Here is a 13,372-nt window from a genome sequence, read left to right as displayed (position 1 = left end):
CTCAAGTGAAACTACCTCATTATTCATCATTGATAACGAGGCAGCACTAGATGTTTAAGAGAAAAAAGGTTTAAGAAGCTACATTAGGATGGAGTGACCCTTCCTCTGGTGCTTCATATTTTCTTCCCTTGGCAAATAGTACTTCAGGGACTGAGCTGGAAGAAACACTTCACAATGAACTGAAAGAAGGGCTGGTGTTCATTAAAGGGGAATCCCACACACATAGTGACAGCTCTCTTTCACTTCTGATGAAGATTCAAGACAATCATGCAAAGGAATGCAAGAGGACACTGCTCACTGAAGTACACCTGCCAGAAATGGAGGCAGATCCCTCAGTACTTTCACAGCATTATATAACTGGGAACCATTTCCTTGCATGTCAGTATGAAAAAGAAGCTAAGGAATACCTAGCATATGTGTTAGACTATTTGTTCAAACTCTGAGTTTTGCTGTATAGCTAGGTATCTCTATTAAAAAGAGCAGCCCCATCCTCTGAAAATGTTTTCTGTGGATTAGAGAGGAGAAGGAATACTGATTCAGTTGCTTCCCTTAGCCATACATGACACAACTTTCTAAAGAATGCAGAGGGGAAAGGGAAAAAGTCAGTCACCTCTCCCAAATATACAGAGGGGACATTAAAATAACTGGTTCAGATAACGAGGTGAGGAAGAATCATAATTCAGGCACTCCCAATAAAAAGTAGGTTTTTCAGTGAAGAATCAACAAAACACTAATTTCAAGGATTTGTGCTGGACTTCCATGAACCTGACCTGGTCATGTATGCTCAAAAGTGTCTGAGGTGAATTTTGCTTCATATGTCTTTCCTTTAGGACACTGACTAAATTAGAGATGAGAGTCAGTGACAAGAGAACCATGCTGTAAACAAACCCCAAAATTTGATTCCTATCAGAAATCATGGAAGATTTTTACAGCACATGCAGTTCTGCTGATTATCGAATTTCAGGGACACACTTTCAGGTATGTGAAGACATGACTTATGCCTGTGTTCATCTTTCTTACCCATTCAAATTTCAGTCAACACAGTGATTTTTGGAAAAGAGGAAGAAAGAACCTAACAGAGGGAGGTGTTATCAGACTGGATTCTCTCAGAAGTTTCCTCAGTAGGCTTCCTCCTTTACAGACAGCTGCTGCTTCCAGCAAGAGAGATCCTTGTGGCCCACTTCTGTCTGCTCTCTTTCACATTCCAATTACCTTTCCCTACCTCCCATACCACCTCAATATAATCCTCAGTTATGCTCACACTACAAGCTCTTGTACTCTTGGAAGTAGCTATGCATCAAAAAACGCTTGTTGAGAAGTTGGATAGACATCCAAACCATTTAAACATTGCTTTTTCCCTTTTTGCTACAGCCACATATGAATCTCAAGCATGCTTGTGAAACAGAGGAAATACAGAATACGTAAGTAAACCTTGTCTAAGAAAAATTCTGCCTAAAAATTCCCTTGCCAATATGTTTTGAAATGTTTTTCTTTGTCGTTTTTCTTTTTCCTGCACTGTGGATTTGAAACCTGTAGGAGAACACACTTCCAAATAATTTCAAACTGGTTATTACCCATATCTTGTAACAGACAATGCTTTTAGTTTGGTTCAGTCTTTTCCACCTGACTCTCCATTGTGCTAAGATCAGGTTTTTCATTTGGATACTCACATATATCTGTATCTTACTCGTGCTATGAAGGATAACACTTCATCAACCATATATAGCTAACCATTTTTTTTAACCTTTTGTAAAACTTCTTGTAAAACTGAAGCTAGATCTTTGCAATAAAGCTTGCAAGAATCTTGTAAAATGTTTGTCCATCTTGGATGGATTTGGTTTCTTGAAGCATCTACTCTGAAACATTGTGATTTAAGCAGAAACACTCTATACCATACACCTGTGTTATGTATTTACATGGATACACTGTTTCTTGTACTCATCAGCCTCATGAGTGTACTTACTTTCAGGGTGTGCAGGGTGTTGGTCCACTCCATCGAACCTATCTGAGGTATAGCAGTAAGGAGTATGCTAGTAGCCTTATTTGCATTTCCTTTCAGCGTCTTTAAAACTTTATCCACTGAAACCTAGAAATACAATAAAACTGAATGATGTCTCTCAATTTTGATGGCACACGTTTTTAACAACCAAATATAACTCATAAGTATAAAGGTGAAGCCTTACAATGTCTTTTTAGACAGTAAGAAAACCTTTCCTCTGTGTGTGTATGGTGTATATTTGTGTATTGTACACAAACAGGAGAACTAAGGCATATGTGCTGTTTTGCACAGAGTTGCAAAAGAAAAAACACCAGATCAAATACAAGATGAGCTTCATACTCAAAGACCATCTGATTCAGATAAGAGGAAACAAAATGTTTGCTAGTATTGAGGCGAGTTTGTGAAAACGAAAGAGAGCAATGACTGACTCTGTTCTTACTTTCACAATCATATATCACGAATACCTCAGGGATACTGATGTAGGCAAGAACAGATTTAGTTCAATATGTCATCTCTTACCAAAACCACATTCTCATTCAAATCCCTGATGACAAGACCAGAGGAAAGAAGTTTCACTCACTGCTTCTTCGTGTTCCTTCCAGCAGTCATAATCTGTTGCCATGGCAATACTAGCATAACTCATTCCAGCTTCCTTTGCAAGAATCACTTCAGGCACTGTGGTCATGTTGATAACATCAGCTCCCCAGCTGCGAAACATACAGCTTTCTGCTCGAGAACTGAAACGTGGGCCTTCGATTGTGACCACTGTCCCCTTGGAATGACACTGGAGCCCCAGCTTCTTGGCAGTCTCAATAAGAACCTGCAAAACATGCCAACATCACGAAAAGGAAATAATTCCCTTCCTGCAGTGCTTTTGCATCCCCTCAAAAAGCTTATATAGAAAAGAAGTTAGCTTTATGCAAAGCAGTCAAACTTCACATGGCTACAGCTGTTCAAAACCAAGGATCAGTTTAGTTTTCCCCACCCAACAAGAGAAATTAACAGTCCGACCAACAGAAACGAACTTGCACTCATTTGATTTTGTTGGTATCAGCTGGATTACTGCCTTCAGTGCAGACTAAGAAGACTGGAAGATAGGATTTTTTTGCATATTTAGACTGTGCTTACACTGCAAACAGAATGGCGGAAGTGGTCCACTGAGCACTACATTATCACATGGCGGAGTTGAGCTACTGAGAACAGTAACAGAAAATTTATGTTTTGAAGAGTTATGGTCAATGGGTCATTGTGCACGTGGAGACCAGTGATGAGTTGTGTCCCTCAGGGGTCGGTACTGGAGCTGATACAGTTCAACATCTTTGTCAGTGACACAGACAGTGGGATCGAGGGCACCCTCAGCAAGTTCACTGACACACCAAGCTGTGTGGTGCAGTTGACAAAGTGGAGGGAAGGGATGCCATCCAGAGGGACTTTGACACACTTGAGAGGTGGGCAAATGCAAACCTGAAGTTCAACAAGACTGAGTGCAAGGTGCTGCATCTGCGTTTGGGCAGTCCCAGACACAGGTACAGGCTGGACAGAGAAGTGACTGAGAGCAGCCCTGTGAGAAGGACTTGGGGGTGATGGCTGATGAAAAACTCAACATGACCCAGAGATGTGCACTGGCAGCCCAGAAAGTCAGTGGAATCCTGGGCTGCACCAAAAGGAGCGTGGCCAGCTGGTCGAGGGAGAGGATTCTACCCCTCCGCTCAGCTCTTGTGAGACCCCACCTGGAGTACTGCAAACAGTTCTGGGTGTCCCCAAGACAAGAAGGACATGGGACTGTTGGAGCAAGTCCAGAGAAGTGCCACAAAGTTGATAAGAGGACTGGAGGACCTCCCCTATGAAGACAGGCTGAGAAAGTTGGGGCTGTTCAGCCTGAAGAAGAGAAGGTTGCATGGAGACCTAACAGCAACCTTCCAGTATCTGGAGGGGCCTACAGGGAAGCCAGAGAGGGACCCTTTGTCAGGAACTGTAGTGATAAGACAAGGAGTAATGGGCACAAATTGAAAGAGGGGAAATTTAGGTTACATATTAAGAAGAAACCTTTCACTATGAGGGTGGTGAGACACTGAACAGGTTACCCAGGGAGGTTGTGGATGTCCCAACCTGGCAGTATTCAAAGCCAGGTTGGAAAAGGCCCTGAGCAACCTGGTCTAGTGGGAGATATCACTGCCCATGGGAGGGGAGATGGAACTAGATGATGTTTAAGGTTCATTCCAACCTCTTAACATTCTATGATTAACTCTGTGCTGTAAGTTAATCTAATATTAATCACACCTAATATTTTGGTTTATTGCTGATGCTAATTTTGAATTTATGTTTAACTGAATGCCAATTATTACATATTGTTAATAAATCAATAGACAACTTAAATTGTGACTTGACTTAAACCACGGTTGAGCAGTACTTTCCCAAAATACTTTACAAAGTTCCAATTTTACTGCCTATAAGATGTTGCATTGAGCCTCAGTTTCTGAAAGCACTAATAACCAAGGCAACTCTGTGGTATTCAAAACTTTACAGTCGGAAGAAAAGATAAACTCAGTTCAGATGCTTATTTAATTTACAGTGTATAAACCAACTAAACCAGAGTATTTTAATGTATTTGCAAAAATGCAATATAATATAAAGTTTTCAGATGTTTTGATGTAAAATTCCTTAAACAGACTGTTACATTCACAGTTCGGACTTTATTATTATTGTGTTTATCTACGAAATTCCCCTGCATTGGGCTGAAATTATTCCAACTATTTTCAGGGATAGTTTCATAGAAAAAGTTTAAGTCACTTTCATCTGGTATTTCAAATGAAGTAAAAATATTCCTTCTCAGCCTCACAAAGAGTTCAAAACCGCATGTCCTTTAAAACATCCGTTAGACTGATCAGAATGCACAGGCTAATGAGATTATGATCACATGTGAGACTGGGAAGTACCTAAATGTTTTTTCTCTGTTTGAAAAGGTGCGTTTCTCTGCTGGCTTTTCAAAAACTGTAATACCTAAATAAAATCGTCTCTAGCTATTTAACAGCTGAAAGAAAACTAGTTTAGGTGTTTGTCTCCTGCAAGCCCAGGAAATGCCTTATGCATGAGTACTTACTTTTTTTTTAAAGTGAGAGACAGTGTGAAGTGCTGTCAATCACTTCAGAAATAACACTGTTTTCAATCAATTTCTTAATAAACTCCTTGTATCTGTTGTGACATGACACCATGCTCACAGTTAGAAAGCAACTCTATGCCAACAAACCTTTGGTAAGAGCATGTGACCAGATTCCTTTTTGCAAGAAAAATGTAAAGTGTATAATTTGCAGCTCAATAGAAGAAGGTCAAACGCATGCATATGTTTAATATGCAGCGGTTTGTTTCCTCATGAGACTTGAAATATCTTTAGTTCATTGTAAAACATCTTAATTCCCAGTGTGGACTTGCTGGTGGCTATTTCTAAACCACAATTAACAAAAATAGCCCATAAGGACATTGAAGTGAATTGGTGACAAAAGCAGAATAGATCAGTAGTACAGACGTTTGTATGTTCTCTGGGTATAGATTGTGCCACCTTCACAACTGAGCTTTGTCTTGCTTGCAGAGAGCAAGTCTGTTAGATTGATATGACTGATTTTGTAAGTACTCCTGTTCCCCTGAAGAACATACCTCCTTGCAAGCTTCTGATCAGAGCATGATCAGAACATGAAGTTCAACCTTCACCTTCCTTTTTCCTCAACTCTAAGAATACACTAAGGTGACATATTTAATTACAGATACAGCCCTCCCAGAAGCTTATAAAGGCACTGAAAAACAGAGAAGTGTTTCACACTCCCAAGTCTAAGTGGTTATGAACCCTGAAAATCCCAAGTCTAAGTGGTTATGAACCCTGAAAATCCTGAAGTGACAAAACTGAAAGCAAAAGTTAAGAATAAAAGGTTACTGCAATTTGGCTTGTTTTCACGTTTAACATCCTAAGCCTTCACTCTCCACCATCACGCAGCTCTACAATGCACAAACCTACAAATGCTATACTGTAATTTCTGTGAATGCTAAAGTACTATTTATTTAAATATTTGTATTAAGTATGTAGAGTGCCTCTACCACAGGTGCAGCTTTATTCAGAACAAAATGGAACCAATTCCTAATCCTAACTGCTTTGTTTACTTCATTGCTCTCTTGGCCAGTTACCTGATAAATAAAGATCTTTTGTCCATTTATTAAGACTCTGGGGAAATCTAGGTTGCCAACTGACAGCTTCTGGATACTTCCCTTAGAAAGACACATACAAGATCTTTTACTTCCCATGCCTTCCAAATGTTACATTTGTCCTTAATATCACGACATATTGGAGAAACAGGACAAAAAGGTGCATATTGTGACTATATTCTAAGAACTCACAATTAGACTAATATATCACAAAAAAGCGCCATAAAAATAACATTTCTAAATACTATTACAAAATGCACTAACCTCTCTGGTTTTGGTGCAGAATGGCTCTGCCATCGGAATGTGACATACTCCTGGAAGACTGGAATGTTGACCATCATATAAAGTACAATGTCTTTTAGTTGTCCTAGAAAAGCAGTAACATGCTTAGAGAGAAGAACGGAAATAAAACAAAAGAGAAAGCAAGAAATTTCTACAAATCAAAAACCACAGCATCCCTGAGAGGTGGGTGGAAAAATCAGGATGATCTTAATGATCACCTGTAATCCTGTTTTGCCTCTGTTCAAACCCTCAGAATTGAGGACTATAAAAGTGTTACTCCAGGAGTGCATTATCAAATAATTACAGAAAATCTTTTGTTAACAGGATGCTGAAATGCTTATTTGTTCCTCAGCATTTTCACAACGTTCCTCAGCTATGTTCACCACATTATGTTGCAATTCTACCCAAAAACAGTCAGCTAATTTAATAGTGAGGCATGTAACCTCCAAAAAAAAGAGCACAGTAAGCTTTCAAGAAGGCAAGAAATAAAGTCTGAATTACCACAAGGCTAGTCAAAATAGAACTTGTTCATATCATTGCATTCTTACATTGAAAGGATGAGAATTTATAAGAACAGCTTCCTGCACAAAAGAGGTCTGAATTCAACTAGAAAAATTTGGCAACAGGTTGTCTTCTTGTTCTCAGAAAGATTATGCCCATCCAGCACTGGCAGCTTCCAGTAGGAGAATCCTCTTTCTCTTTTCTTTCAATTGTGAAATTGTTTCCTTGCATGCAAATGGCCAAACATGCTGCAGAAATTACCATCCAGCATTTTGGAACACACAGAACTGTTGCCCAATATCACTTTACCTTCAAATGCACCACCTCAAGCTAACTCAGCCAATTGGATGGCACAAACCCTCTGGAACAAAACTCTTTGAGACATTCCCTTCTTCCTTGCGGTGTGTTACATATTGTACTTTACAGGAGAAAATTAAGACAACAGCCAAATTCAACCCACAGTTAAAATACAAAACATCTACTGCTAATACTGTTTACAACAGCCCCCCATACAAGTTAGCAAATATTTTTAAAAAAAGGTTTAAAACACAAGTTATATGTTAAAGTAGGTTTGGGAAAAAACAAACAAACAAACAAACAAAACAATAGGGTAGCCTTAAAAATGAGATTATAAAATAGCAAAGAGATCAACAAATTAAAAACATATGTAAAATGGGATACACTGTTAAAATCAGTGGAAACATTGATAATATTTTTTTTCTTTACAGGATACTGAAAAGGTGCAAATAGAATGTATCTGATTTTTCACACTTTTCTGTAGTGTCTGTTAATAAACTATTTAGAGTTGGAGGAAATGGTGAAAGCCGTAATCCACCTCCTGCATTATGGTATTTCAGACATTGTAAATATTAATATTGGACTTTCAGATACTCTGCTCCTTGAAGAGAATGGTCACATCTCTACGTGGCCTATAAGGAAACCCTACTATGTTTAGCACCATACGTACAAACTGCATGGAAATGAGTAACAACAGTAAGACCTATAATTGCTCTGAGCAATGGACCACATCTGTTTGCACTTAAGAGTGTGACAATTCCTCCTCTGCGTTGAAGGCTGCAACTCTGCAAAGGCCACAGCTGTTTCATATGGGCCAGCTGATGTGTCCGTAAGTTGCCAGGCTATGATAAGAATAAAGGCGGATTTGATCCTATTTCTGACTCTTGCTATGTATGAAATAAGGGCTGGCAGAGAGGAAAGCCTTTTAGCCTCTCATCCTTTGCCCAGCCCTCCTACTCAAGTCAAGGCTTGACCATCTCGATCTGTCCAACTCATCTGTCTGCAAGGTACAGGGCAGCAGCACATAATTTTAACTGCTGGAATACCATTCCCCTGCATCTCTTGCAGAAAAAATGAAGGTCACAGAATCACAGATCCTTTCCTTGCCTTGCTCTCACAGAGAGACCAAGAGCAAAAACAAATGATAGTACTTGCCTCTCATTATAGATGTTTGAAGACACCTCCATGTACCCTGAGTGACTCTTTAGGGAGCCAGCAGGAAACAAGAAATAAGGAACTCAACAGCCAATCTTCAAGGACAATCTGCTCCTTAGATCTCACAGTTTTAAGTACGGAAAAGTTTGCATGCCCTCTGTCAGAAGAAGGGCTACTTAACAACAAAGCACAATTGAATATTATACAACTGCCTGATTACTCACAATTAAACAGGAATAAGTCACCATGTGCCTGCCTAGAAATCAGTCATGATACTCATAGTAAAGTGCACAATCCAGAAGGATGAAGCGTAGCACAAAGGGAGAGTACAGAGATACCCCTAGTGGGGGAAATCAGAAGCAGCACCAGAAGACACTGGATTGATAACCTCAAACAAGCTGCTAAGAGATGGTGCTGCATTGCTTCTGCTGGTCATCTGACCTGTGCATAGGGCTCTGTGGAGAATGCCTACTGGAGGGTCATGCTGCCTCAGTGCCAAACAGGCCTGGGAGGAGAAAAAGGAATTCTTTCCCTGGGAAAGGGGCACCTATGTTTTTAAGCACAATTGTTTGAGTACCAAGCTCAAGAAAACACTGGTACTCTTAGTGCAAGCAAACCCTTGCACTATTACAGTTTTGCCATGCCTTCTTCACCCTTACCACTTTTTGAAATTCAAAGCTGCACATACTGCAATTTTGAAGATGTTCCCAGTTTCTGTTCCCCACCCTGCAGCAACATTTACACCTTTAAGCAGACAGTAAGGTGGCTTTTGCTCCTTCATTTTGGTTTTGTAACAGTAATACAAGATTTTCTGGCAATTCTGACTATGACTGATTCTAGGAAGCAAATCCAACTCAAATAAATGAATAAACCAATCATTTCCATCTGTGACAAACAGCCCTCTATCACTTGTATCATCACCCTCCTCCTTCTTCCAGTAGTGTTGAATTATCAAACTATTAATTAAAGAACACAATGTAAACTCCCACCAGCATTGGCAGTATAAAAATTAGTCTCAGTATGCTCTGTGTCTTCAGGGACACGGGAAGAAAACTCTCCCTCAAAAAAATTTAGAGTGTAACAATACTGAATAATTGCAATTGTGTATGTGACACAGAGAATTGAAACAATAAAATTGGCAGCTGTTACAGAATTTCCTTTACAAAGCTATTTTCTGCATCTCCCCGAGTTCAGTCATTCAAGTTAGTCTTACTCTTCTTTGCCTCACAAATGTCAGCAAATATTAGAATTCAAAAGCCCCTAATCAGTCTGATGTAGTCAGTTGACTAACAATGTGGTAATTAACTAAGCGGAGCCAAAGGTATAAAAAATTTTTGGGTTTTTTTTTTTTAAGTACTTGTTACAAAAAGAAAACAACTGTTGAAGTTCATAGTATCACCTGTGGTTATTTTTGGATTTGGAAGTAGGGAGAACACAAAGCATTTTTGTATTTATTTAACAAAAGGGATCTTTTATTGTTTAAATACACACAATTATAAGCACAAAGAAAGCAGAGACAGAATATCTAGTGTGCCCATGCTCCTCTTGCACTGTGGAGCCTAAGACTGGATACAATACTCCAGATGTGGCTCACCAACGTGGAGTAAAAGGGAAGAAGAATCAACTTCCCAGACTTGCTGGCAACACCCCAACTATTTGCCTCTTTTGAAATACTGACGGTGCTGGTGATCTTTAAATGTAACTTTATTTCCCCCCCAGCTTCACTTGAATTTTTTTAAACATCAGATTATCATGGAGGGTTAGACTGTCTGGAGTACACAGACTTTGGAAAAAAGTGTCTTGCTTATGATTCTTAGCAAATAAAAAATGCAAGCATCTATCCTCCTTTTAAAACAACCTCTTTTGTTACTGTGTTGCATTTACCTCTCTTCTGCAAACCTCATCATTGCTGCAAATATTTTCCTACTATGCTTTTTTATCCCTCTCGATCTCACTTCAGATTCTTCATAAAATTTGAGTGGCCTGTGCTCTTACCCATGTATCTTCCCCACATCTGAGAATAGGAGATTTCTTCTGAAGAACACTCTTCCCATGGAGCTATACTTTAGTTCATTCATGGCCATTCTTGAAAGCCCGGTACTTCTATGCCTGTTAGAACTGAACTTTTTGTAATCTCATTCCTATTTCCTATCATATCTTCTAGCATGAATCTCATTCTTTGACAGAAGAACTGAGGCTATCACCTCATTTCACAAAAACCTGAGTTAACACGGACACGTTATTATAAGACCTAACCCCACATTTACCTCCCTGTTACTCACCTGTCTATGAACTGGTCAATTATGACAAGATCACCAGGTTGTATTTCCTCTCGTAAGGAACCACAGGCAGTAGTCACTAATACATGGGAACAATTTTCTTCTTTCAAAGCCCAGATATTGGCACGGTAGTTGACGTTTGATGGCATAACTGTATGATGCCTTCCATGCCTGCAAAGGTACATGTTGCAAGAGGGTAAAATAAGTCAGACTGAAATTGCCTTCCTTCTGCAGGATAAAGAGAATTCCAGGAAACATATTTTCCCTAACAATACTGGAAGCGGAATTGATCATTTCAGCTACTTCCAGTGTAGCTTGTTTTCCTAAACATCCTAAGGTCTTCTCAGCATTCAATTTAGAAACAGTGGTGAAATTTTCTTCTTAAACGCAAAAATTTTTAAGTTCAAGACTGTAATGAAAAGAATCTTAAAAATACAATCCAAATATATTTCAGCAGATTCAAGAGTAAAATAAGCACTTTCCTCTGAATTTTCTAAGTCAGTTCCACAGATTCCAAAACTCTTTCCATACACTACAAGAAATTTCTAAGATTTATATACACCTCTAGGAATTTTCTGCCCAGAAGTGCTGCTTGTATTCCCCCACACAGAAGAGAGTAGCACATCACAGAACACTGTGTTCTAACCTGTCATCTTTCCAAAGAAAACAGTAGAATCATCACATTTTTCTCTTTGCTTTTGCAGTGATCTGACAGCTTTCATAAATCAAAAGAATGACTTCACACTGTTGCAGTATTCTTCTCCAAGACAGGAAATACTTAGTCTTGTAAGCACAAGCTTTTGTGCTACCTCTGTCTTTGCTAAAGAAGTATATCACTCATATAATGATTAAACACATTTGAAAATTATTTTCAACCATGTAAGAGAAAAGAAGGAACTTTATTTCCCAACTGATTTTTTCAGAGATCAAAAAGTCCTAAGAATTTGACCATTTGGGAACTGAGAGTTGCACACAACATGACCAAGTACTGTCAGGGAGGATTCCCATGTTGTCATTACCATTTCTGATAAGCTATTAGGAGTGCACATTTATTGCTTAATGTTGCAGTTGCTGTCATAATCCTCTTCCAGAATACACGTGCCTTTTTTTAATTTGAAATTTGACACTCAGAAACCAAAACACAAAATGAAGTTTTCAGGTACCTTAGCCCTAAAAGTAAACTCACAAAGGTCATATATGAATGGTCATAAATTCCAGCGAGGAGGTAAACCACTATCTGTGCCCCAAGGTCTAGTTTGACACAGCACAGCTATGATATCTTGACTTAGCGTTTCATTTGAGAAAATGAGAAAAATGTTGGCCAGCTGTAAAAAAAATACATGAGCAAAGTCCACGAAAGATAAGAAAAGTAAAACCACAGAGAGAAGTGTAGTTGCAGAGATGGTTACCAGCCAGCAGCTTTAATGGAAACTGGCATGAACAGAACCAGGGCCCTGAGTGCACCACTGGGTCCTAACTGCCCTGGCCAGTCTCACCCTCGCCTTCCACCCAAACTTGAGGTGCTCCTGCCTCCAAGCTCAGACTCCAGCCTTCACTCCTGGCCCAAGCCATGTCACAGGTGTGCCTGTCCCCAGCCCTGTCTCCCAGACCTTACTTTGTCTGCAGTCCGAGGTGGGCTTTACATACACGCTATAGCCTTGTCTCCCACTTCCTACAGCTCCTGCCTGAACTCCCTGGATGGATCCTGGAAGATCCCAGAAAACTTTAGTTGTCTGGGCCTGCTGCTGTCATTAGCACCTGGCTCTGCCCATGCTGTCCAGATGCAGAGAACTGTGTTAGTATTCTTATGTTTAATCTAGTAGCACATTGGTCCCAGACATCCGTGGTTGTATTAGTGAGAAATTGCCATGCATTCATCTGCAGATCCTGCTTCCAGAGTCTCTTCTGAGTATAGTAAGAGATGTCTGAATCATTTAGGGAAAACTGCAGGGGATGCAGCCCCCTAAGCAATAACTGTAACAGCCAGAGGACTCAATAATCAAAGGAAATGATTTGGAAGAGTCTACAGTGGTATTAGAGACACAATTCATCTGGAAACAGGTATTTTCTCCATTTCACAAAGGAAATCTGCAAACACAGTGAGTAGATGAATTAATTAGTAAAGTTATCAGCACCACCTACCTACCAACAGAACAGGTGGCCTTGCAGGCTGCCATTCGCACTAGGGCAGAACCTCCCACTGGTTTTCTCTTTCCTAACCTAGACAGTATTTTTAATATTCTCAGTCCCTGCAGCATCAAATTTGCTCAGGAAGCAACAGAGACTTCTGCTTGACTTTGTTGGCAACCACACAGAGCAAGATGAAGTCACAGCAGAAATTCAGTTTACCTAATGTAAAGAAAAAAATTCCTAAGAAAATTTTAAGACACATAATATAAAACCCCTGAAAATGCTCATTTACCTTGCTAAGAGCACACAGTCCACATTTTTGATCTTTCCCAAAATCAAAGCATCTGATGGCTGCAAAACAAGCAAATAAGAATGAGTTACAGCCTGACAATCATATTAGAAACCTTTACTACTACCCAAGTATAAGCACAATAGTTATGAAAGGAAGTACTGGTTACCACTGTAGTCTCACATTTTCTTGAGCTCAGCTCTGTAACTTGATATGGCAGATTAGTAAAACAGCCTGGTACAGGAAGAT

At 39.6% G+C, this 13,372-nt stretch overlaps 1 protein-coding gene across 5 annotated transcripts in view; it reads right to left on the bottom strand.

Annotated features, from left to right (window-relative positions):
- The window catches only part of MTAP (methylthioadenosine phosphorylase), a 28,028-nt gene that overhangs the window by 4,152 nt on the left and 10,504 nt on the right, over positions 1–13,372 (bottom strand). For 2 of the 5 annotated variants that reach the window (XM_027663709.1, XM_027663710.1), the window contains exons 4-9: positions 13,127–13,185; positions 12,847–13,053; positions 10,708–10,875; positions 6,455–6,557; positions 2,580–2,819; positions 1,964–2,086 (exon numbers count right to left, since the gene is read on the bottom strand). In XM_027663709.1, the coding sequence (XP_027519510.1) occupies positions 1,964–2,086; positions 2,580–2,819; positions 6,455–6,557; positions 10,708–10,875; positions 12,847–12,962 (750 nt within the window). In that variant the 5' untranslated portion in view covers positions 12,963–13,053; positions 13,127–13,185. The remainder of the gene's footprint in view (positions 1–1,963; positions 2,087–2,579; positions 2,820–6,454; positions 6,558–10,707; positions 10,876–12,846; positions 13,054–13,126; positions 13,186–13,372) is intronic. The other 3 variants (XM_027663711.1, XM_027663707.1, XM_027663712.1) reach the window with 3 other exon arrangements.

Source organism: Corapipo altera, unplaced genomic scaffold (assembly GCF_003945725.1).
Source record: "Corapipo altera isolate COAL_440 unplaced genomic scaffold, ASM394572v1 61129, whole genome shotgun sequence".
NCBI lineage: Eukaryota > Metazoa > Chordata > Aves > Passeriformes > Pipridae > Corapipo > Corapipo altera.
The sequence above is the reverse complement of the archived record's forward strand: the minus strand, read 5'-3'. Positions and strand labels throughout refer to the sequence as shown.